Here is a 22995-nt window from a genome sequence, read left to right as displayed (position 1 = left end):
GGCAGTTTCCAGGAGAGCTGTGCTTTGCAATTAACATTACTTTTAAAAGAAATGATGTACCCCCATTTGTGTACAATGAATCGAAATGCAGTTTGTAAAAAATTTTTAAAAATAAAAAATAAATAAATAAATTTAAATAAATACCAAAAAAATTACTTATTCTACCAAATACTGCGTGACTTTGCTTTATTACAGAGGTGATCTGCCTGCCTAAGAATAACATTACTGAAGATTTATTACAGACTGACGTTTTTAGAGCAAGACCAAACAAAACTTACTAAAAATCAACTTAGTTTATGAAAGGAACAGGTACGAACCAGCCTGTCTTGAGGCAAGACATGCTTCTGAAACATTTAATGCTTCACCCAGAGTTTAGCAGATTTCAGGTGTTGTGCTACTTTGCTGCTGTGCTTTGAGTGAGTGAACAGAGGTGGACCAGACAGGGCAAGAAGAAACCAAAGCTCCTGGTGACCCAAGGAAGCCTCTGGAAAGATGTACAGCCAAAGGGGAGCAGGGGACTTATAAGCAATCCTCCCTGGATTCTGTTGCTGTCGTTATTGTTTTGGTTACTATAATGTTTTGCACAATTTGAACTTTAAAATAATAAATCTTCTCTCGTGATCAGAACAAAACAAACATCTGCTTTTGGGAAAAAGACATTGTGTGAAAGTCTGACTTCTGAAGAGAGGTCAGTAGGGTAGACCAAGCAGATCCTGGGAGGGTGGTAGGCAGGGATAGGGAGGTTCGGGGACTGGGTTTGACCAAAAGATGTCACGCCCATGTCTGAAAACTGCAGAACAAGTCCCACTGTTATGTATAAATATAATGCACCAATTAAATAATTTTTAACAAAGGAATTTAAAAATAAAAACTAAGGAAAAAGTTTGACTTCTGAAATCTGAAAAAAGTAAGATCTTACAAACCATTATAAAAATGTTGTGTTACGCTATCCAGTTTTGGGATGTCTTAAAAAAATTTCACACCCACTCACACCCACAGTAAGGAAAGTTACTCCCCTTTCTAACTCACTAATGTCAATCTTCTCTTCTCATCAAGTTGGTAAATACTTATTTCAAAGACTGGACTGAAGCATTGTGGCTATTAGAAGTAACAGAGGTTGCTGGAAATATTGCCTGAGTGGACACTGAAAGACCATTTTCGATCTTACTTTCTCATCTAGAAACCCATTACTCATTCTTTATTTTTAAGGCTCTATTTGGTCATCCTTGAAATCCTTTTAGGTGGATTACCACGTAGCTAGGGGGTGACAGGATACGGCTGAGGGGCTGGGTTGTGGCTCAGCGGTGGAGGGCTTGTCTCGCAGGTGTGAGGCGCTGGTTTCAAATTTCAGCACCACATAAAAGTAAACAAATAAAGGTATTGTGTCCATCTACAACTAAAAAGAATACCAAAAAAATTAATAAGTAAAAGGAAACAGTTGGAATTATTCTTACCTGGTCTTGCTCATCAGGATTTGGCGGGCTGTTCAAAGTAACCGCGTCACACTCTTCAACTGGGGGGAGGAAAGAAAAGACTCAAAGCTTGAAGAAATCACCCGCTGCAGTGTAAGACCCCAAGGGACGGCCTGACGCCACGCGCTGCCCGGACGCCTCGAGGAACTCTGTGGCCGTGAGTGGCCACCTGCACCTTCTCCCCGCTCTTCCCAAGGTCGGTCCCCGCCACACATGCTCCTCCTCCAGGGCTGAGGCCCACTTCCGCTCATGTCTGCGCAGCTGGGTCCAGTTCCTGCCAGCCTGTGGTCATCAAACCAAGCCACCACATTCTCCTGAGGGAGCCAGAGGCACCCCGTCCTGTGGACTCTACGAAGCCTGCCCCCCACCCCTGGCCACCTGTTCCCCAGAGCAGCCCGGTCGGACCCAGCATGGTGCAGGGTCCTTCTCCAGCTTTATGTGTGGCCCGTAAGCCACCGTCTGTGTCATCTGTCCAGGGCCAAATGTCATGTGTTTGGCTGTCCCCAGAACCCCAGCACGGGATCCCTCCCTCACCACGGGGCACCACAGGGCGGTCAGGCCAAATGTCACAACTAACGTGATGGCCCAGCCTCGGCGACCCTTGAGGGCATTTGGTCAGAGTTGATGAACTTCTCTGATAACTGTCTTCCAGGACGTGCAGAAGGCTGCCTGGGGCGGCCACCAGTGCCGAGGGACTGAACTGTGGCCTGGGTGCCGCACTGTCTTATCCTGGGGGTTTTCCTCCTCTTCTCGTCTGAAGTGCTCCCTCATCCCAGAGGAAAATTGCTACGAACAAGACCTCAGTGTGGAGCACCGTCGACTCCGGCCGGAGTCGGGCAGGGGGTCTCTGAGCCCCACCTGCTCAGGCAGGGGCAGCAGAGCCCCCCACCTGACTGCTGCCGAGGTTCTACTGCTCTAGGCGGGAGCTTCCGGGCACTGCGTCAGCCCGGTGACCCCACTGGCCGCCTGTGCCATGCATGGTTCTGGACACTGATCATGCACCAGTGTGGGGTTCCTCAGTGAAGGAAGGGTGCTCACCACCCAGGCAGAACTCCGCATGGCTCCCAGCTTGATGATGTCCAGGCAAGGGCTGTGACCCTGTCTGTCCCTGGGCCACTCTCCCCTGGCTGCTGTCTTTGTGTTCCCCTGACCCCTAGGGGCATCGGTGTATACCGCCAAGGCAGGCTGCACCCAGGTCTGGTGACAAAGGGAGGGGGTATTGGGTACGCCATGTTCTCCTGGGGCACAGAACCTGGCCAAGAACCTGGCCAAGAACCTGCGCTCGACTTAGCGCTGCCCTACCAGCACTCTGAAGGGCCAAGTTTGCCTTCAGGACTCCATGGCCGGATCCAGACCACAGACAAAACCCCCAAATCAGATGTGGACCCAGCCCCAGGGAGATCCACGGGCATTCCCTGGAGGAAGCATCACCACAGGGAACTTGTTTGTCCTGCAGATTCCAGGCCCCAAGACAACACCAAATTCAAATTCCACAAGGCTGTTAGCAAAGGAGTCCGAATACGTCTACCTTTTCAATTCACTAGATGACTTTTTGAGAAATACAGGGAAGGACAGAGGTGGCCCACCAGAGAAAAGGAAATGCCGAATCTTGACTGACGTCTGTGAACACCTGTCTACGTGCCAGTTCTCGCCCCAGGAAGGGTGGCTCGGATATCGGAATTCTTTGGAAGGAGAGCCACACTCGCTTCAGGACACTCCAGCTAGCAATCTCTAGGCAGAATCAGGAACCACGGGGTAAAAGAAGCCCCCGTCTCACTCGAGTCCTGAGTCCCGCGCCTGCACCCTCCCAGCAGAGCCACCAGAAAAGAGCCTCCCCAGAATACGCCCCAGAAGCCCCTGAGGCCTGGGGGTGATGGAAAGGAAGCTCTGCATTTGACCCTAGTGATGACACAGCTCAGGTGGTAACTCAGATGCAGATGCCCTAGGCTCCCCCAGGTGACCTGCGGTAAACCCCTCCGGTTGGGCCTGCGTTGCAGAACCGCTGGGTGCTGTTGGTGAAGACTGTGAAGCCTGCTCAACCAGCTGAGGAAAATGAACTTTGAGGACTTTTAAACCATATGGAAATTGTAAAAGGTAATCATACGTGACCCCTCCACTAAACCAAGTGCCCCCCAAATCACTCGAATGTTGGAATCCTAGTGGGTACTTAATTAGATTACACTTAACTTCCAGGTCTACAACTTAAGTCTCTTTACTAATTCATATGGATTTTCTTTCCCTAAAAACAACTTTAGACACCAGAAATATCAAATGATGATATTGTCCCCATCTGTGAAATTGAAGAAAAATACGAGCAGACGTTAAATTGTTTTATTACTAAATACCAATGTTGGAGTACGACTTTCAACTTCCAACCATGGTTCATTTACCTACAAAAGGATGGATTTATCTGAAGAGAACAATTATGCATTGAATATTTTTCATTGTGAATAAGGACAAAGGAAAGGCCTAAGGTATGGCTTCCAAAGTCGTATTTCTCAGGACTCACGATGGATTTCAGCTGAGGTTCTGTGAAATTCAAATTCTAGGAGAAACCCAGCAGTACTGCCAGCATGGGATGGGTTGCTAAGCAAGAGTCCTTTCCTTTCAAAACAGGAAATGGCATTCAAGGCTGATAAAGAGAGAGCTTGAGGCAGATGCGCCATGACACCGTACCAAGACAGCCCCCCTGGCCACTCTGCTCGGACCCTTTGGGAGTTCTCTGTTCCCGGCTCCCACCATTCTGTGGCCAGCTTTCCTGCCACACCTGGCCATGCGCACCGGCAGCCTCTGCCCTGCCCTCACTGAGTTCTCACGAGCACCCCGGGAGGCGATGCTCACCTTGTCCTGCCGGCACCCTGAGACCTGCAGTCCAGGCCCTCTGCGCAGCCCCAGCAGTTCTCTCTTCTTTGGCAGGCTCTCAAGTGGCTCTGTCCCCAGCCACACAGGCATGAGCTCAAGGGCGGTTCTGGGTCCCCTCCTAGGCCCACAAAGCCAGGGTCTCAGGATCTACATTTCAAACGAGCTCCCCAATAAGTCTGAGAACCAAGCACTTTCCACTTCCTGCCAAGAGAGGTCCCTCATCTGGGTCCCAGAGACTCTGAGGTCATTCACGGAGAGGGCGGAGGGGAGGGGGTGTGCCAGAAACCTCCCCCCGACAGCCGGGGTCTGGACCACGCCACTCCAGGGGCACGAACAGAAGAGAATGACACTAATGGAGTCCCTTCAAGGGCCAGGGGAAGAACCTGGGGGTAGGGAGAGGAGAGCTTTGGCTGAACCCTGGACTTACCACAGACTGCCCAGGTGGGAAGTTCCCTGTGTCCCCACAACCACAAGAACTGCTGGGGAAACCCACGAGGGCAGGGGCTGGGCAGGCCACCCTCTGCAGTGACCAGAAGCCAGGTGTCCCTGCCGTCCCTGAAGCTGGGCACATTTGATGGTCCCCACCCCACATCGTCTCTGAGTGGTCAGCAGAATGCAAGGTAAGGGCTCCAGGGTGACAACCAGCAATTTAGCCTCCATCACACGTGACTTTGAAAACCATATTGCAGACCTTTCCTTTGTCCTCATTCAGTATGAAAAATGTTAGGTGCATAGTTTCTCATCTCCAAATAAGAAAGAATGAAAAGCTAGGGACTAGCCCCCGGATGGTCTGTGCGAACTACGCCTGAGCCTCGGGTTATAAAAGAGCTTTACTTGTTTGTTTTTGTGCCTGGCCAGCCTCCCTTGTCCCTTGCTGGCCCCAGAACACTCTTCTCTGTGATTTGCGTAGGACCCACCCCATGCCCACCCCCACCTGACCTTGAGACTCAGACTTGGTCAACCTCCCCAACCCTCCTAATGGTGGTAAGTGACCCAGCGATGGACAGGAGTCCAACCTGCCCCCTCACAGTCACCCCTACAACTGTGCTCAGGGTGCTGGGAGGCTGCCTCCTCCCTCTCTGCCGTCTGGCACAGTGTGGCCTGAACCTGGCAGCGCTGGGAACTGCCCTGCCCTCCACACGGGGACTCCTGCCGAGAACCAAACCATCCCGGAAGGGAAAGAGACTGAGCCTGGGCGCATCCTGAAGTGTCAGGATCCAGCTGCACCCAGGGGCCCTGAGCCAGTAGGCCCCTCTCCCACTTCTGAAACCGATTTGAGTTAGATCTATCACTCAGGATAGAGACCTGGCTATCTACACTTTTATTCTTGTAAAAACCCCCTTAGAAATTACATTATAAAACTGGCATAAGATAATTTACATATTTTAATAGAAAGTCATTTGTGAACTTTTTAGTCATGTAACAGGTGAGCTAAATTGTCGTTGCTTCTGTTCGACAACTTTAAACAGTGAAAAATTACTTAGATGAGTGCTTTGTTCACGATAGGAAAGCATCGCAAGTTCGAGGATTTATATTTACTGTACGTACCTTTAGGGAGTCCCGTATCTTGAATGGGATATTTGTCTGACTGTAGAAACCAACAGAAGAGGAGAGTTATTTTTAAATGTCAGTTATAAGATCAAAGTGAAAAGAAAGCTTTGTCTTTCAATTTAAAACATGATTTCCATTTAAAACCTTGGAAATGTTTAGCTTTAGACCTATTAGTCCCCACCCATTGATGTTTTTCCTTCTCAGTATGTAGAAACGAAATCAAGGTTGACAACAAGTTAGTGCTGGAACATGAAACAGAAAGAGGCTCTCTCTAACTTCCTCGGCTCTGACCACTAAACCACACTTCCTCTCTTCTACAGGGCTGTCCTCCCTATCTGTTTCCTGCAGCTTGAAGCATTTGTTTCCAGGCACCACGGGGGTGGACCCACTTCTGCTCCTCATTTCTGTGGCAGTCATTTGGGCCAAGAAGGGTGTGTTCTGGGCAGTGCTCCCCATCACATGCTCTGCCCTGGGTTCGAATCCTAGGAGACTCCAAGGTGACCTGCGTCGCCTGCACAGAGAGCTAAAGCTCAGCCACTGACTCGCGCAGCTCTGCACGGGCCTCGAGGCACCCGTGCAGGGCAGCCCTGCCACAGGAAATTCAAATGGCGCATCTCTTACGGCTGCTCTTTTTAATTCCTTCACCCCTATCTGGAGGTAGCTAATGTTCCAGAAACTTGTTTCAGATTAAACAATGCAGCCATTCTCTGAAGACCTCCTGAGAGGGGTCCCTGTCCTGTCCCCAAGCCCTGCTCGCTGCAGGCCTCACCGTGCCCTGAGACAGGAGGCATGTTTCGTGCCTCCCCGTGGAGTTAGTCCTCTGAGCTGGGCAGTTGGCTTTCAGGACCTCCAGAAGCATCCAACTCTCTCCCAAGGCAACTAAAGTAAGTCAGAATCGATCGCAGGTGACAGGGAAGACCAAGGGCTCTGCCCCGGGGAAGTCAGCTCTTCTCACTCTTCCAGAGCAGGGAAGCCCTGTGCTCTGCACAGCCTGGCTCTGACCAGAAAGCACTCTCGTCCGTGTCCTCAGACAGGTGGTGAGTTTTTCCACAGAAGGACTATGGTGGCCGCACCCCCAGATTTGGACTCAGAGTTAAGTGGAGATCTAGAGAAAGGGTCTGCGCTCGAGCACACAGGCTGGAGCGAGCACGGGTCTCCTGGAGGAAGCGATGCTGGAGAAGGAGAGCTCAAGCCCAGCACTTGGGTGAACCCGAGGAGGGAGCAAGGTCGCTGCAAACAGCAGACGCAGCAGGAACAAGGGGACCTGTCAGCCGGAGCAGAGAGGAAGACGGCGCTGAGCATAAGCTGAGGGAGCCAATTTCCAAGAAGGACCATGACGTGAAGCCCAGGGATTTAGATATAGGTTCTCAGGAAGCTGCTTCATGGAACGTCAGGTGCCATCTGTCCTGTGCCCAGCTCTGCACATGGGGAGATGGACAGCATGGTGTTTGGGAAGTCAGACAACCAAGAGATCACACTTCAGTGAGAAAAAAAGTAGGGGCTAGGTGACTAAGGAGGGAGAACCAGAAGGTCCAGAGCAGGGAAGATGCACAGGAGTTGGGCAGGTGAGGAGGCAGATTTCCTCCCAGAGGGAACAGCGTGATCAGTGTCCCAGGAAGGTGAGAGGATGTGCTGTGGCCAATCAGCAGCAGAGAGCTGCACACACCCTGCTCAGCAGGTGAGTTGTGGACCTGAGATAAAGTCATGGAGGACTCACCTGCCAGGCCAGGGAGGAGGCACCGCATCCTGCACGCAGCAGGGATGTCGTGGACTGAACCGCATCTCCCAGAACAAGGATATTCTGAAGTCCCAACCCCTCATCTCTCAGAGTGTGATCTTATTTGGAAATAGGGTTGTTATGATTCATGGGCTAAGATGAGGTCACACTAAATTATGGGGGACCCAGTAGAGGCTGTCCTCCTAAGACTAGAGGGCTGGGGGCATGGCTCAGTGGTGGACAGCTTGCCCAGCATGTGCAAGGTCCTGGGTTCCATCCCCAGCACTGAGAAAAAGAAGAAAAAGAGAAGAGACAGAGGCAAACACAGGAGAAGAGGCCACGTGTGTGAGAAGCAAGTGAGGCACCCAGGAGCCCAGGAGGCCCGATGGCCTACAACTGCCAGCAGCCAGAGCAAGCCAAGGGGGATTCTTCCCTGCAGGCTGCAGAAGCAGCAGGGTGCCACCCTGGACCTGAACCTCTGGACTCGTGACAGAATGCACACTGTCCTCCCAAGCTGCCCAGTATGTGGCGTGTTGTTCCCACGGCCCTGGGAGACTCCTAACGGGGAAGCTTGGGAGAGATCACCCTGTCCCCAGTGTGGAGAGGTGACCAGAGGGCCCACGTAAGTGGTGGGGAGAGGGGCTCCGAGGGAGGGTGAAGCCGTCACCAGGATGTGAATGGGAGACAACCAAGGGATTACTCTTCAATGAATAAACAAGTAGGGGCTAGGGGAAGGGAAAGGACGGGAGGACCGAGGGATACTTGAGAGTCACAGACCCCATCTGAAAGGATCCTGGCCACAAGCCAGGGCTGCCCTGTGTTCCACTTGTACAAGGCTAAGAGAGATTTTTTTCTTAATCCCACTGTGTGTCAAAGTTTGATTCCTGCACCATCCACACTTGCCAAACTGCAGTGATGAAAAGGATAGGAAAATCAGACCGTAGGTCCTCGCACACCCAAGATGGGAGACACTGATGACATGAAGTGCATCTTAGGTTATCGGCACTTTCAGGTCTCAGTGGGCCTGTCTTCAGAACTGTGGAACAAGAGGAATGTGTCGTTCTCTGCCCATACAGTGACAACTGCTGGTGTCCAGGGCCCCTGACGGGGTCCTGAACAAGAAGCACAGGAGAGTAGGACCCCAGCTGTACACATCAGCTAACTGCCACTTTTCACCTGTGGAATGGGGACCAACGCCTGCCCCACCATCTCACAGGACATTTGGAGGATGAAAAACAATGCCTGGGGAGTATTTGGCAACTTAAAGCAGGAGAGAGTGGTTGTGGGGGGGTGAGGGAAGGTGGGCCCAGAGCCAGCTCTGGGATTAACAGTGATACCAGAGGCAAATCAAATAGTACTTGCCCATCTCTGCTCAGCTGCTGCAAAAGAGTCCTGTTTTTTTTCCTTCAATCTCACATTAGATATTTTGAGTTTTGAAGATGGGTTAGTAAAGAGTAGACCAATATGGGCTGGGGGTGTAGCAGTGGCAGAACACTTGCCTGGCATTTGCAAGGACCTGGTTTTGATCCCTAGCAACACACACACACACACACACACACACACACACACAATAGTATTAAGGTAGATAAAGACCTTGCAAAATCTAAAAAGGTCACTTCTGGTATGCACAAAACAAGAACACCATTTTTAGACTGGAGAAACCCAAAGTTCAATATGTCATATAGATAAGGAAGTTTATCTTGGGAGAATCTCATTTTTGGGTTTCTAGGCCTCACACAAATACTCCGATGAAAATGTAAAATAACACAGGGAGAAATGCACAACAAGGGGTGTGGCTATGAAGGTAAAATGTGTGACCTACCTCGTGAAAAGATAAAGTGCTGGGGTCCGTGTCTTCCACTGGCTCCTTTGCCATGTGATCTGCAAAGAAAACAAAAAAGAGCATTTTCCCTCATAAGAAACACATGTGATGCCTTTGGGGTTGTCGTCCTACCAATGTGAGCTAGGTGGGGGGCAGGGGCTGGAGAAATGCTCCTCTCCATCCCCCACAGGCCAAGTGAGGGGTTGAATTAAACCATGCTGAGAATAAGAAAAAAAAAAAAAAAAACCTTGCAAAACAGAAAAACAGAAAAACAAAAAACTATACTACTTTGGAAAATTAAAACTATCTCCAAATATTTAAATTATGCAGATGTGATATTGACAATTCTTTTACATGTTGGATTGGACATAAATTTGGGTAGGAAAGATTTAACTCTGGATTCTACTTATTTCCTTACTTCCTACTCTTGGTAACTTTTCAATTGTTTAATATCATTTTTAAGTATAAGGTTTCCTTAGAGCACTTAACCTAGCATGAGCAAGGCTGCAGGTCCAATCCCCACACCAGAAAATATAAAATAATAAGCCGTTATGATTTGAATCTTAAATATCCCCCACGGCTAAACCCCAGCAGAGCCTTGGGAGATATTGGGAGTTGGAGGAAGTATATTGCTGGGGATGTGTTCTTGAAGGATATATCTTGTCCCTGGTCTCTTCCTCTCTCTTTTTGCCTCCTGCACTTTGAGGTGAGCAACTCTGCTCTCCTACACTCCCTCTCCTACTGCCAAAAGACCCAAAGCAATGGAACCAAATGACCATGGACTAAACCCTCTGAAATTATGAGCCAAAATAAATCCTTCTCCCTTTAAGTTGAGTTTCTCAGGTATTTTGTTATAGCAATGGACAGCTGACACGCACATAAATAAGGCTTCTTGATGTGGTTCATAATAAAGTAAAATATACTTCACAATATTTTTGTCAAAAATTGATCTTGATTTCTCAATATTTTTCTTCCTATACTTTATCAGTGCTTTTTGCATTTAAGGAATCTAATGAAGTACAGAAAAAAAATCAAATGTGGAAATATAGAAAAAGGTATGGGCCTTGATCAGGCTACTGCCAGATCATATGAATTTTTACACATTAGAAATAGCTCCTGGGGCTGGGGAGATAGCTCAGTCGGTAGAGTGCTTGCCTCACAAGCACAAGGCCCTGAGTTTGATCCCCAGCACTACAAAAAAAAAAGAAAAAAAAAAAAAAAAAGAAAGAAATAGCTCCCCTTTTCTAAGTTGCTTTATAAGACACCTGCCAGAAAACCTTAACAATAATCAAATCTACTTATGTGAGGTCTTCTAGATTTGCGCAATACACAACCCACATCTATGCACCAGCCATGTTTCAACAGCCAAAACATTCACTTTTATCCAAATCCTCATTAAGTATATACTGTAGATTAGGCTCAAGGTCTTGGAATACCTCTGGGGATCCAGGTGAGTCTCATAAGACACTTTTTAAAATTGATTTACTTTTTAATTGCTGCATCGTAGTTTTATGAATAAAAGTGGGATCATTGTGATACATTCACACATGCACATGATATAGCTTGGTTGGTCTCATTCTGCTCTTCCTCCCCTCCCCCATCCCTTCTTCCTCTCTCATTCCTTCCCTCCACTCCACTGTTCAACGGAACCATTTCTTGAGACAGTAACCTGTGTTTGTTCTCCCTGGATGTTACCTGCAGAGAGAGGGACTGGGCTTTGCATCTTTCTTTGGCCCAAGTGTTCACAATGTCCAAAGGAGATGCTGGTGGAGGCAACACCTCTATTTGTTTTATGACACCAACAGTCATTGGAGAGAAGTGGGGACAAATGGGGAGAGCTCTGGCCAGCATCCTCTTGTGAGAAGGGACCATGCCCTGGTCCCAGCAGAGCACAGAGTGGTAAGAGAAATGGAGAAAGCATGGAGCAGATCAGGCCCCAGGCTCAGGATCCACCCCGGCAAAGAGGCCTGTGCTTGGTGTCCAGAAGATACAGACGTCCTCTGGGCCTCGTGTGGACAGTGAGGACTCGAGGCCTACCTGAAGCACTGCAAACCCAAGGTCCTTCCTAGAGTCCAAGCGCCACGTTAGCCTCACATTCCTCTGTGACCCTAAGGAGGGGCAGAGTCCCAGTTCTGTCTGAAATGGAATTCCCTGCTGGCCTAATGCAACACAGACTCAGACTCGAAATTAAATTGACATAAAGAAAATAGAAAACAAATTGTGTCATAATTCCACCCTGAGTTGGAAGAACTCCTGCTGCCCAAGTGCCTGAGAGGGGAAGAGAAAGCTGGGAGGGACACACAGGCTGCCTGCAGGCACCCTGGGGACGGGGCAGTGGGGCTGAGACCTGAGTCCTCAAGGGCCAGCTGACCAGAAGGAGCTGACAGGAAGGGAGCAGACCGAGGGACAGGGCAGCTGACCCCAGGGACTAGGCTGGCCGAGGCCAGGGGAGGAAAGAGAATATGCTTCAGGTGGGTCCCTCCTGCTGGACAGCCCGCATCCCACTTCCTGGTGTTTCAATCCCATGTTTCTCCCAGTCTGGCTCCTGGCTGGGGCAGGGGCAGGAGAAGCCACCAGAACCGAGTCCCCTCTCTGCCTCTCCTATCACAGCCTCTTCTCTTCTTCATCTTCACTGAAGGGGTCCTGGAGGCAGGTACTTTAAACCGCCGCACACCAGCAGCATGGGATTCCAGCAGGTGTCAGCACAAGGGGCTCTCAGGTGCACGGCTACGCAGAACTTGGGGTGCAGGGGTTTATCGCCCCCGACAGCTTCCTGTGCAGACACTGACTAGTCTTGTTCCCGACCCAAGAACGAGTATGAGAGGGAGGAAAAATAACCAGACCTGGAGGAAGAGGGAGGAGACAGCTGGGAAAGGCAGCAGAAGGAAGCGAACAGGACGGCTAGCAGAAGGAGCGCGGGGTGCCGGTGTGGAGGTCTGGCCGGGCCAGCACCCCCGAGCCAGGGGCTGGCCCCGAGCGGCCTGGGGCCGTGGCCTCAGTCAGGTCTCTGGCCTGGGACCACCCAGTGCTGCACCCGGGAGAGCTCTCAGCTTTCTCAGCCTCAGGCTCCTCCACTGCCCAGGCAGGCCCAGGTCTCCCGCCACACACAACTGGGGGCAGTTACCCCGGTCAGACCAGGCCTGGGCAGCACAGGGGTGGCACCCTGCTGCTGCTCAGGACCTGAGCGACTTCTGGAGCCTACCTGGAGGGCTATGAGGCTGGCCGGGAGAGACAAGGGCCTCTTGCTTTGGCCTGACACCTCTGGGAACTAACGGAAGCTGAGAAGGGAAGACAGGTGGAGTCTTTAGTGCAGAATGGGGGGGGGCTGAGCAGGGTGAGTGGTGAGGACTCACACAGAGGCCTTTCCAGGTCTTCCCGTTTCACTCCAAAGGCTCGGACTGTGTCCGCCCTTGCTGCACAGGGCTGTGGAGGCAGCTCCAGGCTTCCCAGTGCGCCCCCGACTCAGGCCCCCTCCAGCGCCCACGTTCTGAATCTGGTTAGACCGTCTCCTGGCAGCTGCTGTAGGTCAAGCTGAAGTACTTTTATTCTCAGACAGATTTTCTGTGCTAAGGAAATCACTGAGCCAGGTGGGGAGGCTGCCCCCAGTTACCTGAGACTGATCTAGAAGAGAAAGTTTTCCTAAGATCTGACCTACAGGCCTTGGAATTGCATGTTTACAATACTATTAAGTATGAAATCAAATCGTTTATTTAAAGCTTTAAAATGTTTGTCTCCACAAGCCCCAGGTAACAGCAGGCTGAGCCTGCCAGGCAAGCTCTGGTAGTGCGAGGGACATAAGGAACCAAGGGGCAGAAACGGCAGAACTGCCAGGCCTGGGGCCTCCCCTGCTCCTGACTGCCATTCACTGTCTGGCCAAGCCTCCCTCCCAAAGCTGCCTGGGCTCCCCTGGATCACGGCTCTGACCAAGCTCAGGTTGACATGGCTTCCAGGCTGCCTAGCTAGCAGCTGGCCTACTGGTTCCTACTGAGAGAGGTGGAGCGGTGGCCCTGGCCAGGGGTTGGTGGCAAGCGCGGCCCATGGCCACGGGAAGCAGCCATGGCAGGCCTGAGGTGTGGCGGTCAGTACCAGGTGAGCCGAGGCAAGCCTATCTGTCACCTGGCAGAAGCAAGCGCACTCCAGAGCCAGACTCCCCACTGAGCATGTGCAAGCAATGACTTCACCCTCCAGCTTCAAGCGGGGAGAACGTGGAAGGCAAACCTGAATGGCCCCCAGAGCTGACCAGCAGCGTTGGTGAGCTTCCGAGCCCTAATCAGCATGAGCATGGGCCAATAAGCGAGCCCTGCTCTTCACGAAATCCTGAGGCTACCCTCGCCCATCCTGGTCTGTGGATTTTATTTTTTGAACTCCTAAGACAAGAACCTGGAGAGGAGAAACAACAGGAGGTGCTGGGTGCTCCAGCGCTGGCGGGATGGCCGCCATGGAGAGCTCCACAGCTCTGCGCTCCAGGCCTGCCGCTTATGCAGACCCCACCAGTAGAAGCGGCGAATGTCGTTCGACCTTGAAACTCCGATTTCAGGATCACCGTCATTAACCAGCCGTGGGTGGGTGGGACACTTGGCACAGTCGCGAGAGCCCCCCCCAGTGCAGGAGACATCTGTGAGCCCATGCGGGGGGCCCTGGGGAGGCAGCCTGGGTAGGCCGCACAGTCATTTGGTCTCTGTGGACTTCACGTGCCTACCCCGTGATGTCAGGGTGTGAGAACCTCTCTCACCTCCCAGGTTTAAGTCTGTGTCCAGCAGGGCCATACAGGTGAGGGGCACCCCTAGGCCACGGGTCCAGGCACTGAGCCTGAAGAAGGGGTTGGAGCACTCTCTTCCCGTGTCTGTGCTGGGCTGCTGTGCCAGTCTCTGGTGTCAGGAGACCCTGCTTTGGTCCCGTGCCACCTTCCCTGGCTCTTAACTCCCTCCCCAAGGTGAGAGGCCACAGCAGCCCCAACCTCCCCGCCCGTCTGCTCTGCAGCTGGCCACGAGGAACTCCTGGCTCAGGACCTGGCAGCCAGGAAGCAGAGTTCTGCTTACGTAGCGGAGGCAAAAACAGAAACCCCCCGAATCACACCCCAGTGACCTGCTTCTTCTGGTCACTCTGCCTATGGTTACCGCCCAGTTAATCCATATGGGTGGATTAGTCCATTGATTAGGTTAAGGCTCTCATAACCTGATTTCACCTTTACATTTTCTTGCATTGTCTCACACATGAGCTTGTGAGGGACACCTCATATCTACACCGTAACACAGACCCTCCTCGTCTGACCCCATCTCTAAATGGTCGTCCATGCTTCAGTTATGCCTTCAACAATCAACTTTCCACAACAACCCAAAGGACAGGGTCGGAGCTTTGGACAGCTGACCATGCCACCTGCAGATTCTGGAGGGCAGCACCCAGAAAGGGTGGAGAAGTTCTGGGCCCCCGAGACCCCTGCATCCCTTCACCTGTGGCCTCTGTAATATCCTTTATCAATCTGCAAATGTGTTTCCCCTGCGATCTGTGAGCTGCTTGTAGGAAACCCCAGGTCAGAGCACTCAGTCAGAAGCATGGGTAAAGTGGCCTGGGGTTTGTGATTGGCATCCTAAAGGGGCCACCTCGGGGACAGAGTCCACCTCTCAACCTGTGGGACCTGGGGCCATCTCCAGGCAGGGTCAGAGGACGCCTAGCTGGTGGTGACAAACTCCCATGCCTTTGGGGGTCACGGAAGCCTTCTGGGCAGGTTGTTGCAATGTGACTGCATCTGGGCGAAGCCTGGCAGGACCCTGAGGAAGGTGCTAGAGGCCCCTCTGCACACATCCAGTGCCAGGCTCACAGGGAGGGGGAAGACCAGACTTCCCTCTGGACTCTCTGGCTTCAGAGTCCACCTGGTCTGCAGCACCACCTGCTTCTAGAAGCAGTTCATGCACTGACCACCTGATAAGACTCCTGGGGCACCACCATTCACATTGGCCCTTTTCAAAAGGACGCCAGCCATACTGGCTTAGAACCCACTCTGATGAGCTCACTTTAACTCATCACCTCAGTGAAAACTGTTTCCAAACAAGGTTACATTCTGAGGTCCTGGGGGGTGAGGACTTCAACACATTTCTGAGTGACACGATTCGAACCTTTAACAGTCCACCGTCTGTCCCCCAGAGTCACATCTTTGCCACGTGCAGAAAGCGTTCACCCATCAGCACCTCCCCAAAGCCTCCATCATTCCAGCATCAGCTCTAAATCCAACACCTCGTCCACCCGACCTCAAGCCCCAGACCAGCAGCCCGGGCGAGGTGGGAGGGCTGCCCTGTCACAGGCTGACGTCTCCCTAGTTTGCCCCACCAGGGGGGGGCCACAGTTCCTAGAAGCACCTTCTCACAGGAAGTTCAAACATCTTCTCCAAAGATGTCCTTTGAGAAAACAAAGAGGGAAGCTTGTCAGAGCTTCCGGCTTTCTGAGCCACAGAGTGGGGTCCTTTGTGTTTCTGGGCAGAATTAAAGGCAGTTCTTTGAACTGGTGGTTTTAGAGGTTTTTTTTTAAATTTTAGATCCCATAGCTTTCTTCCAACCCAGGGCTGTTTCCATGGACGGCTGTAGAGGAGCCTGGCGGCCCACACCAGCCGGAACCGGGAGAGGCTGCGGTGCTGATAAACAGCTAGGGAAGGGCCAGGGGTCAGGCTCACACATTCCTGCAGGGAGGACTAGAGTGGCCTCACCAGTGAGAAGGACCAGACCGCAGAGGGACAAGGGAGGAAGGGGAGGATGGAACAAAGGGGTGTGAGGGTCCAGCCAGTGAGGAGAACTCAGGAAGCAGAGGCATCGCAGGAAAGTGTAAGACAGGAAGGTGCATCGGGCAGACCCACAGGGAGGGGAGGAGCAAAGGAGAGGGGACAGAGAGCCCTCTCCTCCTGGCTTTGGAAACAGGACAGGCTGGTCCGTCATGGCGAACGTGGGTGCTCCTGGAAGCGGTTCACCCCTCAGTCCTAGGGACTGTCCCTGGGCCACTGTGGACCCACACACCCCAGGAACGCTGGGAAGGGCCAGTGACAGGTGCAATGCCTTCAAGGGCTGTCCTGAGCCGGGGTCAGGGCCGGGGCTCAGGGAGCAGCGGCTGCCTGGTGCACCTGGGACCCCGGGACAGGGGAGCTGCACTGCCGCTCTGTGGCACGATCCTCAGCTCACTGCAACACGGCAGAGGCTGCACAGCCTCAGCCAGACTCGGGCCCCCCGCTTTCTCCCGACCGTAACATCCCTACGACATGAACGGGCCAGATGTGATCCACATGTGACTGAGAGTCCTGGCTCGCCCAGTGTTAGCTCGTTACCAGTGGTAGAGACAGAGACAGCTGCCCTCTAACCAGCTGACCGTTCTCCTTCCCCGTGACTTCAACTAGTGTCAAAGCTGCTTTTTAAATTAACTTCATCATATATGTGTATGTACAGCAATATGTGCCTTTGTTATATACATATAGAAATATGTTCTTTTTCCTTTTTAAGCTTTACGAGGTAAACTTAGTTAATACACCTAAACTGATGAATAATTGCTGAAGATGTCATTAGGGAAGAGCACCTTTTCACCCACAGTTTGAGGCATATTTGGTTAAATTCACTGAACTGATAAGATTTTGTGCTGCGCGCTAGGCCAGATGTTAGAGACAGGCTCGGTGAAACACGGACTCTTCTCAAGGGGCTTACGCTCCAACGGGAGAGAGTGACATTGCCAGTCACACCTAGACAGAGCGGAGGCCAGGAAGGGAAGCACGGGGCTGGGCCTGGGTCAACTCTGAGCTGAAGTCTAGAGAAGCAGGTAACAGCGTGTGTGTAGGGAACCCTCCAGGCAGCAGGAATGACCTGTGCAAAGGCCCTGAGACACAGCGCATGATGGTTTCCGAGGCAGGCGGTGTGGCGGCAGCGGCCAAACACGGTTGTAGGTAAGGTGACTGAAGAGAGCCAGGGATCGACAGCACAGATTTGAAACCAGTGAGGACTGGGGATTTGCTGGACAGTGGCTCTAAGGAGAGTTAGGACAGGCTGCGACTTGTTTTTCGGAGATCACTCTTTTGGAAAGTGGGTGGGCAGAGGGAAAGAGTGAGTGTGAACACCAGCTGGGAGGTGAGCGTAGGAAACTTGGCGAAGTCTGGGGACAAGGTCGGGGGAGGAGAGGTTAAAATCCTGCAACTAGTTCCACACGCCAGCATCACCTGCGGTTTCGTTACAGAAAAGGAAGGGCAGGTGGGTGTGTCTGTGGGCTGCAAAGCTGAAGGAGATGTTCAAAAGGGGAAAGGGCATGTGTGTCTACAGGGAGGAACCGACGTGGCTGAGAACCCGGGGGCAGGGGCATCCAGATCATCTTCCAGAGGCCTGGCCACCTTCTTCAACATCCTCAGCCAGGTGGCAGAGAGGTTTCAGTGTCCCCAGGCCTCCCTCCTCTTTCTGGGGAGCCAGACTCCTTCACCTGCAGGTTTGGGCTCCACCTCTTGAAGCTGGAGACAGAATCCCATGTGCCATGTTCTCCTACCACCCCACAGATGCTGGGGTTCCCAAGCCCCTTTGCTCCAGGCTGTATGCACCCTGTTTTGGCTGGGACAAGCAGAGGCAAGGTACACTGCTGAAATTCCACATCCTGCGTACCATTACTGGCTCCTAAAATCACACTGGTCTCATCACTACACTGTCACACTGAGTCTGTATATCACCTGTGTCACTTCTGAGTTGGTTCCCAGTCCGTCCCATCTTCTTGGCTGCTGTTGAATGTGATCCCCATTCAGTGAATCCTGCCCAAGAGCTTTTGAAATCCCCTACCAGCATCATTTAGTTACATCTGAGACCACTATTACTGAAAACCAGTCAGAAACACCCAGTGGCACCTTGTCAGTTAGGTTCTCCGCAGAGGTGGTTGTGGGGTGAGAGGGGGAGGATTTATCCCTTTATTTCCCCTTCAGTTTTCCAAACACGGGGCATAGGGGGAGGGAAGGATGGCTGGACTATTTATTTTCCATTTCCAATCAATGAAATGTTCACCTCTCCGACTCTGAAGAATCCAAACCTTTCTTTGAAGTCTCACGGGAAACTCCCTCCCAACTAGCACTTCAGTCTCAACTAGCTGTTGGGTTCAATCTTCTGACCACCTCTATACACATTCTACCTCCTCCTAACTGCTCAAGCCACAGATCAGCACTGCTGGAACAGTCCAGCTCTGTCCCTGCCCAAGCTTAAAAAAACCAAACACGAAACATATCAATGGGAGCAGTCGCATCCGGTTCTGTGTGGCTCTCTCCAGGGCTTCCCTTTTATCCAAAACCTGATAAGGCCCCGTGTACCCAAGACGGGTCCCTGTGTTCGAAAACGCCCGTTTGCAGCCCAGGTTGTGGTGGACCAGGGAGAAGGAATTTCTCCAAGGGGAATTAAATCCAGTGAGACATTTGAAAAAAAATCTAGATGCCGACCATAGGTACAAATGTGCAACGTTTTAAAATAGGACGGGGCTAGAGACCATTCTAATCGGAGTCCTGCACAGGTGGGGAATTCCATGGATGGGATCCATCTCTCCTTTCTGCGGGTACTGGTTCACGAAATAGCTCCAGGGCCGATATGCAGAAAAGCAAAACCGTTTCATAAAAGCGTAAAGAGAAGAGAGGAAGAGAAGCGGGAAGGCACGTGAGTGGGTTGAAAAGGGAGAATCCGGGAGGAGAAAATGAAATCCACCCCCTTACCCTCTCTTCTGCCAGAGGTTTGCGGGACTTGTTTCAACCTGGCGTCCCGGCCCAGAACAAAAGCGGCCGGGGCCACAGCGTGGGGAGGGGACGCGCGTCCCAGGCGCGCGCGGGGTGCGCGGGCGGCGAGCTCACCGCGCGGAGGGAGCAGTGGCTCTCAAGGGCGCCCCGGGGGGCGCCGCCGCTGTCCCCACCAGCCACGGTCCCGATGTCCCATGGCGCCCTCGGGGGTCGCCTCCAGATCTCCGGGCCCACGGTCCCGGCTCCAGGTGAGGGCGCGGCGGCGCGGTGTCAATTTACCTGCGCGCAGAGGGTCGTTTGGAGAAGACATGGGGGCGGCGAGAGGGCGGACCAGCGCCCCAGCAAGGTCGGGCGGCCTCGGGGGCCCGGAGGAGAGCGGCACCGTAGGGTCGGGACGTCCGGCTGCCCCACGCGCCCGCAGCAGACTCCGCGCTCCGCGCCCCGCGCCCCGCTCCAGCGCCCGCGCCGCCTCCTCCGGCCTCTGCGGTCCTTCCTCGCGCTCACTTCCTGCTCTGGCAATTCGCAAAGCCCCTTCTCCGCGGTCGCGCCCGCCCTCCCCGCCGAGGCGCGGGGCGGGAGCCGGGCAGCCCGCGGGGGCGCGGGGAGGGGCCTCGGCGCCCGGAGCGCGCGTCCTGCGCCGCGGCCACCGCTCCCGGGCCAGGTCCGCTGCTGGTCTCGGGAGGTCGCGGCCCCCGCCCCGGACGGACCGCGGAGGAACGGCCGGCCTTGGAGGCCGGCGGCAGCGGCGCGCGGGTGTCGTCCCGGGCCCTCTTATCGCGCCTCAGCTGGGACAGCAGAACGCTCCGCACACAGGCCCGGACGGAGACGCCTGCCGGCGATCAGCTACTTAGGCAGTTTCCTAAGCTTCAGGCAGACTGTGCCGCTGCATGATGGCACTTGCCAACACTTCTATTTTGATGTTTCTTTGGCGTTAGGTTTTGCCTGACCTCCTGGGCGAGTGCTGCACAAAGGAGCAGAGGACAACGCCGGCCGCGCTCCCTCGGCCTCTCCAGGCAAAATAAAACAAGAGCTTCCGGTGCTCTTGGAAATACGGAATCAATCGGTCCTTTTAAAAATCAGGGTTTAATTTAAATCGAATTGTATGACAATTAAGTGATCACAGATTGGGATCGTTTAAAATGACTGTATTTCAACTCAACTGATCGAACAAGTCCATTACACCAAGGTTACAGGTGATTTAAATTTAATGGGAACCGCCGAAGTGTATTAAGTAATCTATATCTGCCTTCACTTATAAGATCAGAACTACAAAAACTGTTTTAAAAGCGATGAGAGTTTTTAGTATACAATGTCATAAGCAAATCGTCACAGATAAGCAACTCTAGCTAAAAATCTAGGTCTGAAACTGTAGAACAGCAGGTGGACATACCCTTGTGACCAGGAGGTTGCTTTGTGCCTCGCCCCATCTGTTTCGTTGTCCTGAGGCCCATGAATAAAGAGTGGCTCCTTAGTCTCTGGAATGTGCCATGGAAGACACAAGAGTTTCAGAGAAGAGGGTGCTGGCTGTGTGTCCACCGTAGTAAATGAAACCTCTCTGGGAAGTTTGCTGGTGGGAGGGTAAACTTCCTCTTGCTCTGCCTTCTGATAGGAAGGGAAATTTTTTAAAAGGCTATTTTCTCTTGGAATCCATTTTGAGGTTTGGTTTGTGGTTCTTTTTGTACTTCACATGAAGACGGAATTATTTTTGTGGTTTGATCGTCAGGAACCACATATCAAGTTAGGCTGTCTTGTTGGCACAACGTCAAGTGTGGCTCTAATGCTGGCTTGCTTTTCAAAACTCTGCACTAGAAATTATCTTTTTATCACACCATTCTTCATCACAACAAATAGAAGATGGTATTAGAAATGCATCTTCAGGTTAATGTTTTAGAGGAAGCTTGATTAGGTATGTCACTTATCACTTATCATTCCCTTCTGTTTCCTTGTGCCTTCTTTCTTCTTTCTCTTTTTTTCTTTTCTTTCTTTTTCTTTTTTTCTTTCTTTTTTTGAACCCAGGGGTGCTTAGCCACTGAACCTCATTCCCAGTCCTTTTTACTTTTTATTTTGAGACAGGGTCTCACTGAGTTGCCGAAGCTGGCTTTGAACTTGCGATCCTCTTGCCTCAGCCTTTGGAGCTGCTGGGATCACAGGCGTGCGCCACCACCCCGGCTGTGCCTTCTGTCTCATGGACCACACACCAGCCCGTGGTCTTTGTTTTCCCGTGTGCTTCATAAACCATGAAGTGTGATGCAAATGAGATCTATTATTTTTTGCAAATTACCCAAAAAATAATTTAAAAGTAACTGTCCTTCACTAAACTTCCCAAAGGGTTCCCTTATAATCCATTTGTTGTCACATTGTGGCCTTTGGCTTCTACTTCTGTTACTGCCCAAAAAGTGTTTTAAAACACTCTCTTGAAATTTTACCTTTTTGACATTTCTTAATAGCATCCCAAAACTCACAAATCTTGGAGTCCTGTGTTAAGTTTCATATTTCTATTGCTTCCCTGCTTTTTGAGGAACTTCCCATTTTCCTTTCTGGCAAGTGAGACAGTCAGACCTGGTAGTCCTGGAGTCCCTGCTGCCAGATTTGACTCAGGCCTGTCACCACAAGGCTGTGTCAGCTTCAGTGAGAAACCCAAACTCTGAGTCGGAAGCGTCTGCAGGATTGTGAAAAATCACTGAAACAGTATATATGTAAAAACACCTAAGCCAGTGCCTGTCACATAGTAGGTACAGACAAACCAGTTTCATTATTTCCTTGGAAATAATGGGAGACACGTTTACTTTTTTACAAGAAATGTTAAAGTATTAACTACTGTGCTCACACATGGCGTGGACCAGGGGGTTCATTGCTGCAGTGTTTTTAACCCCACCCCCAGCACCAAACAAAACACCAAGCCCTGGGGAAACCAAAGTGGGAAGTCACTTCTTTCTCTTAGGCTTATGGTCCAGAGGGATTTGCAAATACTGCTTCAGGATAGAATTGAAAACTTCCAAACCAGAAGGGGTGTGTGGCAGGGAGGCCGAGGAGACCCCGGAGGCAGTGTGACTGGGTGGTGACTGCCCCCTACCTCAGACCCACCATGAGCTGGAGACGTCTCAGGAAAGTTCTAAGGCTATGAATGAGGCTGCAGCCTGAGGGTGGGAAAACCGCCTCCTGTCTTTCCACAGATACTGACAACTATCAGAAGAGTTACCTTTCAACGTGGAGAAGAGCAGCTTGAAACATGTTTTATTTAATTCACTGTAGAATATGTTGTTTTGTTCATTTCACACCATTTTGGGTGATAATTAAATTCCTGCAGTCTAAAAGCCCTATGATAGAACCTCATGTTTCCTTATTTAAAGGAGTTTGTACATTGTGTATCGATGAATCCCAGCACATTGGACCTTGGCTGTCCAACAGGGTCTGGTTCAAAAGAAAGTGGCTGGAATTGCAAATGGTATCTGTGAGTGCAGGAATATAGATGACTCCCTATGCCACAGGATGTGACATTATTTGCTTAGAATACCCTCATGGAATCAATATGATGGAGGATGCCCCAAGGAGAGTCACCAAGTTCACGTGACTCATCGTTTTGGGGAGAGATGTTTGTTAAATCTTGTTGTGCCATCTTCTTCTGTAGAATCATGGTTCCTTCCACTCATCCCAGGAGAGTAGGTGGTGGGCAGCATTCCCCAACCCCTGACTCTAGGAGGTGCCATGTGACTCAGTCATGGCCTTTCAGAGGGTTGCCACAGTGAACAGTGAGCCACGGAGATGCAGGGGAGCTCTGCAGGGACCTGGGGGGTGGATCTTAAATTACTAGCACAGGAGCGCCCTGTTGGAGGTGGGAGAGAGGAGTGAAGGGGGA

General features: G+C 51.7%; 1 protein-coding gene across 2 annotated transcripts in view; it reads right to left on the bottom strand.

Moving 5' to 3' along the window:
• The window catches only part of Edaradd (EDAR associated via death domain), a 57614-nt gene extending 36928 nt beyond the window's left edge, over window positions 1–20686 (bottom strand). The window contains exons 1-4 of one of the 2 annotated variants that reach the window (XM_047521432.1): window positions 20530–20686; window positions 9425–9483; window positions 5883–5922; window positions 1455–1513 (exon numbers count right to left, since the gene is read on the bottom strand). In XM_047521432.1, coding sequence (XP_047377388.1) covers window positions 1455–1513; window positions 5883–5922; window positions 9425–9483; window positions 20530–20590 — 219 coding nt within the window. In that variant the 5' untranslated portion in view covers window positions 20591–20686. Of the gene's footprint in view, window positions 1–1454; window positions 1514–5882; window positions 5923–9424; window positions 9484–19418; window positions 19941–20529 lie in introns of those variants that run through there. The other variant, XM_047521433.1, reaches the window with a different exon arrangement.
• Between the last annotated feature and the right edge of the window lie 2309 nt (window positions 20687–22995).

Source organism: Sciurus carolinensis, chromosome 12 (assembly GCF_902686445.1).
Source record: "Sciurus carolinensis chromosome 12, mSciCar1.2, whole genome shotgun sequence".
In the NCBI taxonomy this organism is placed as follows: domain Eukaryota; kingdom Metazoa; phylum Chordata; class Mammalia; order Rodentia; family Sciuridae; genus Sciurus; species Sciurus carolinensis.
The sequence above is the reverse complement of the archived record's forward strand: the minus strand, read 5'-3'. Positions and strand labels throughout refer to the sequence as shown.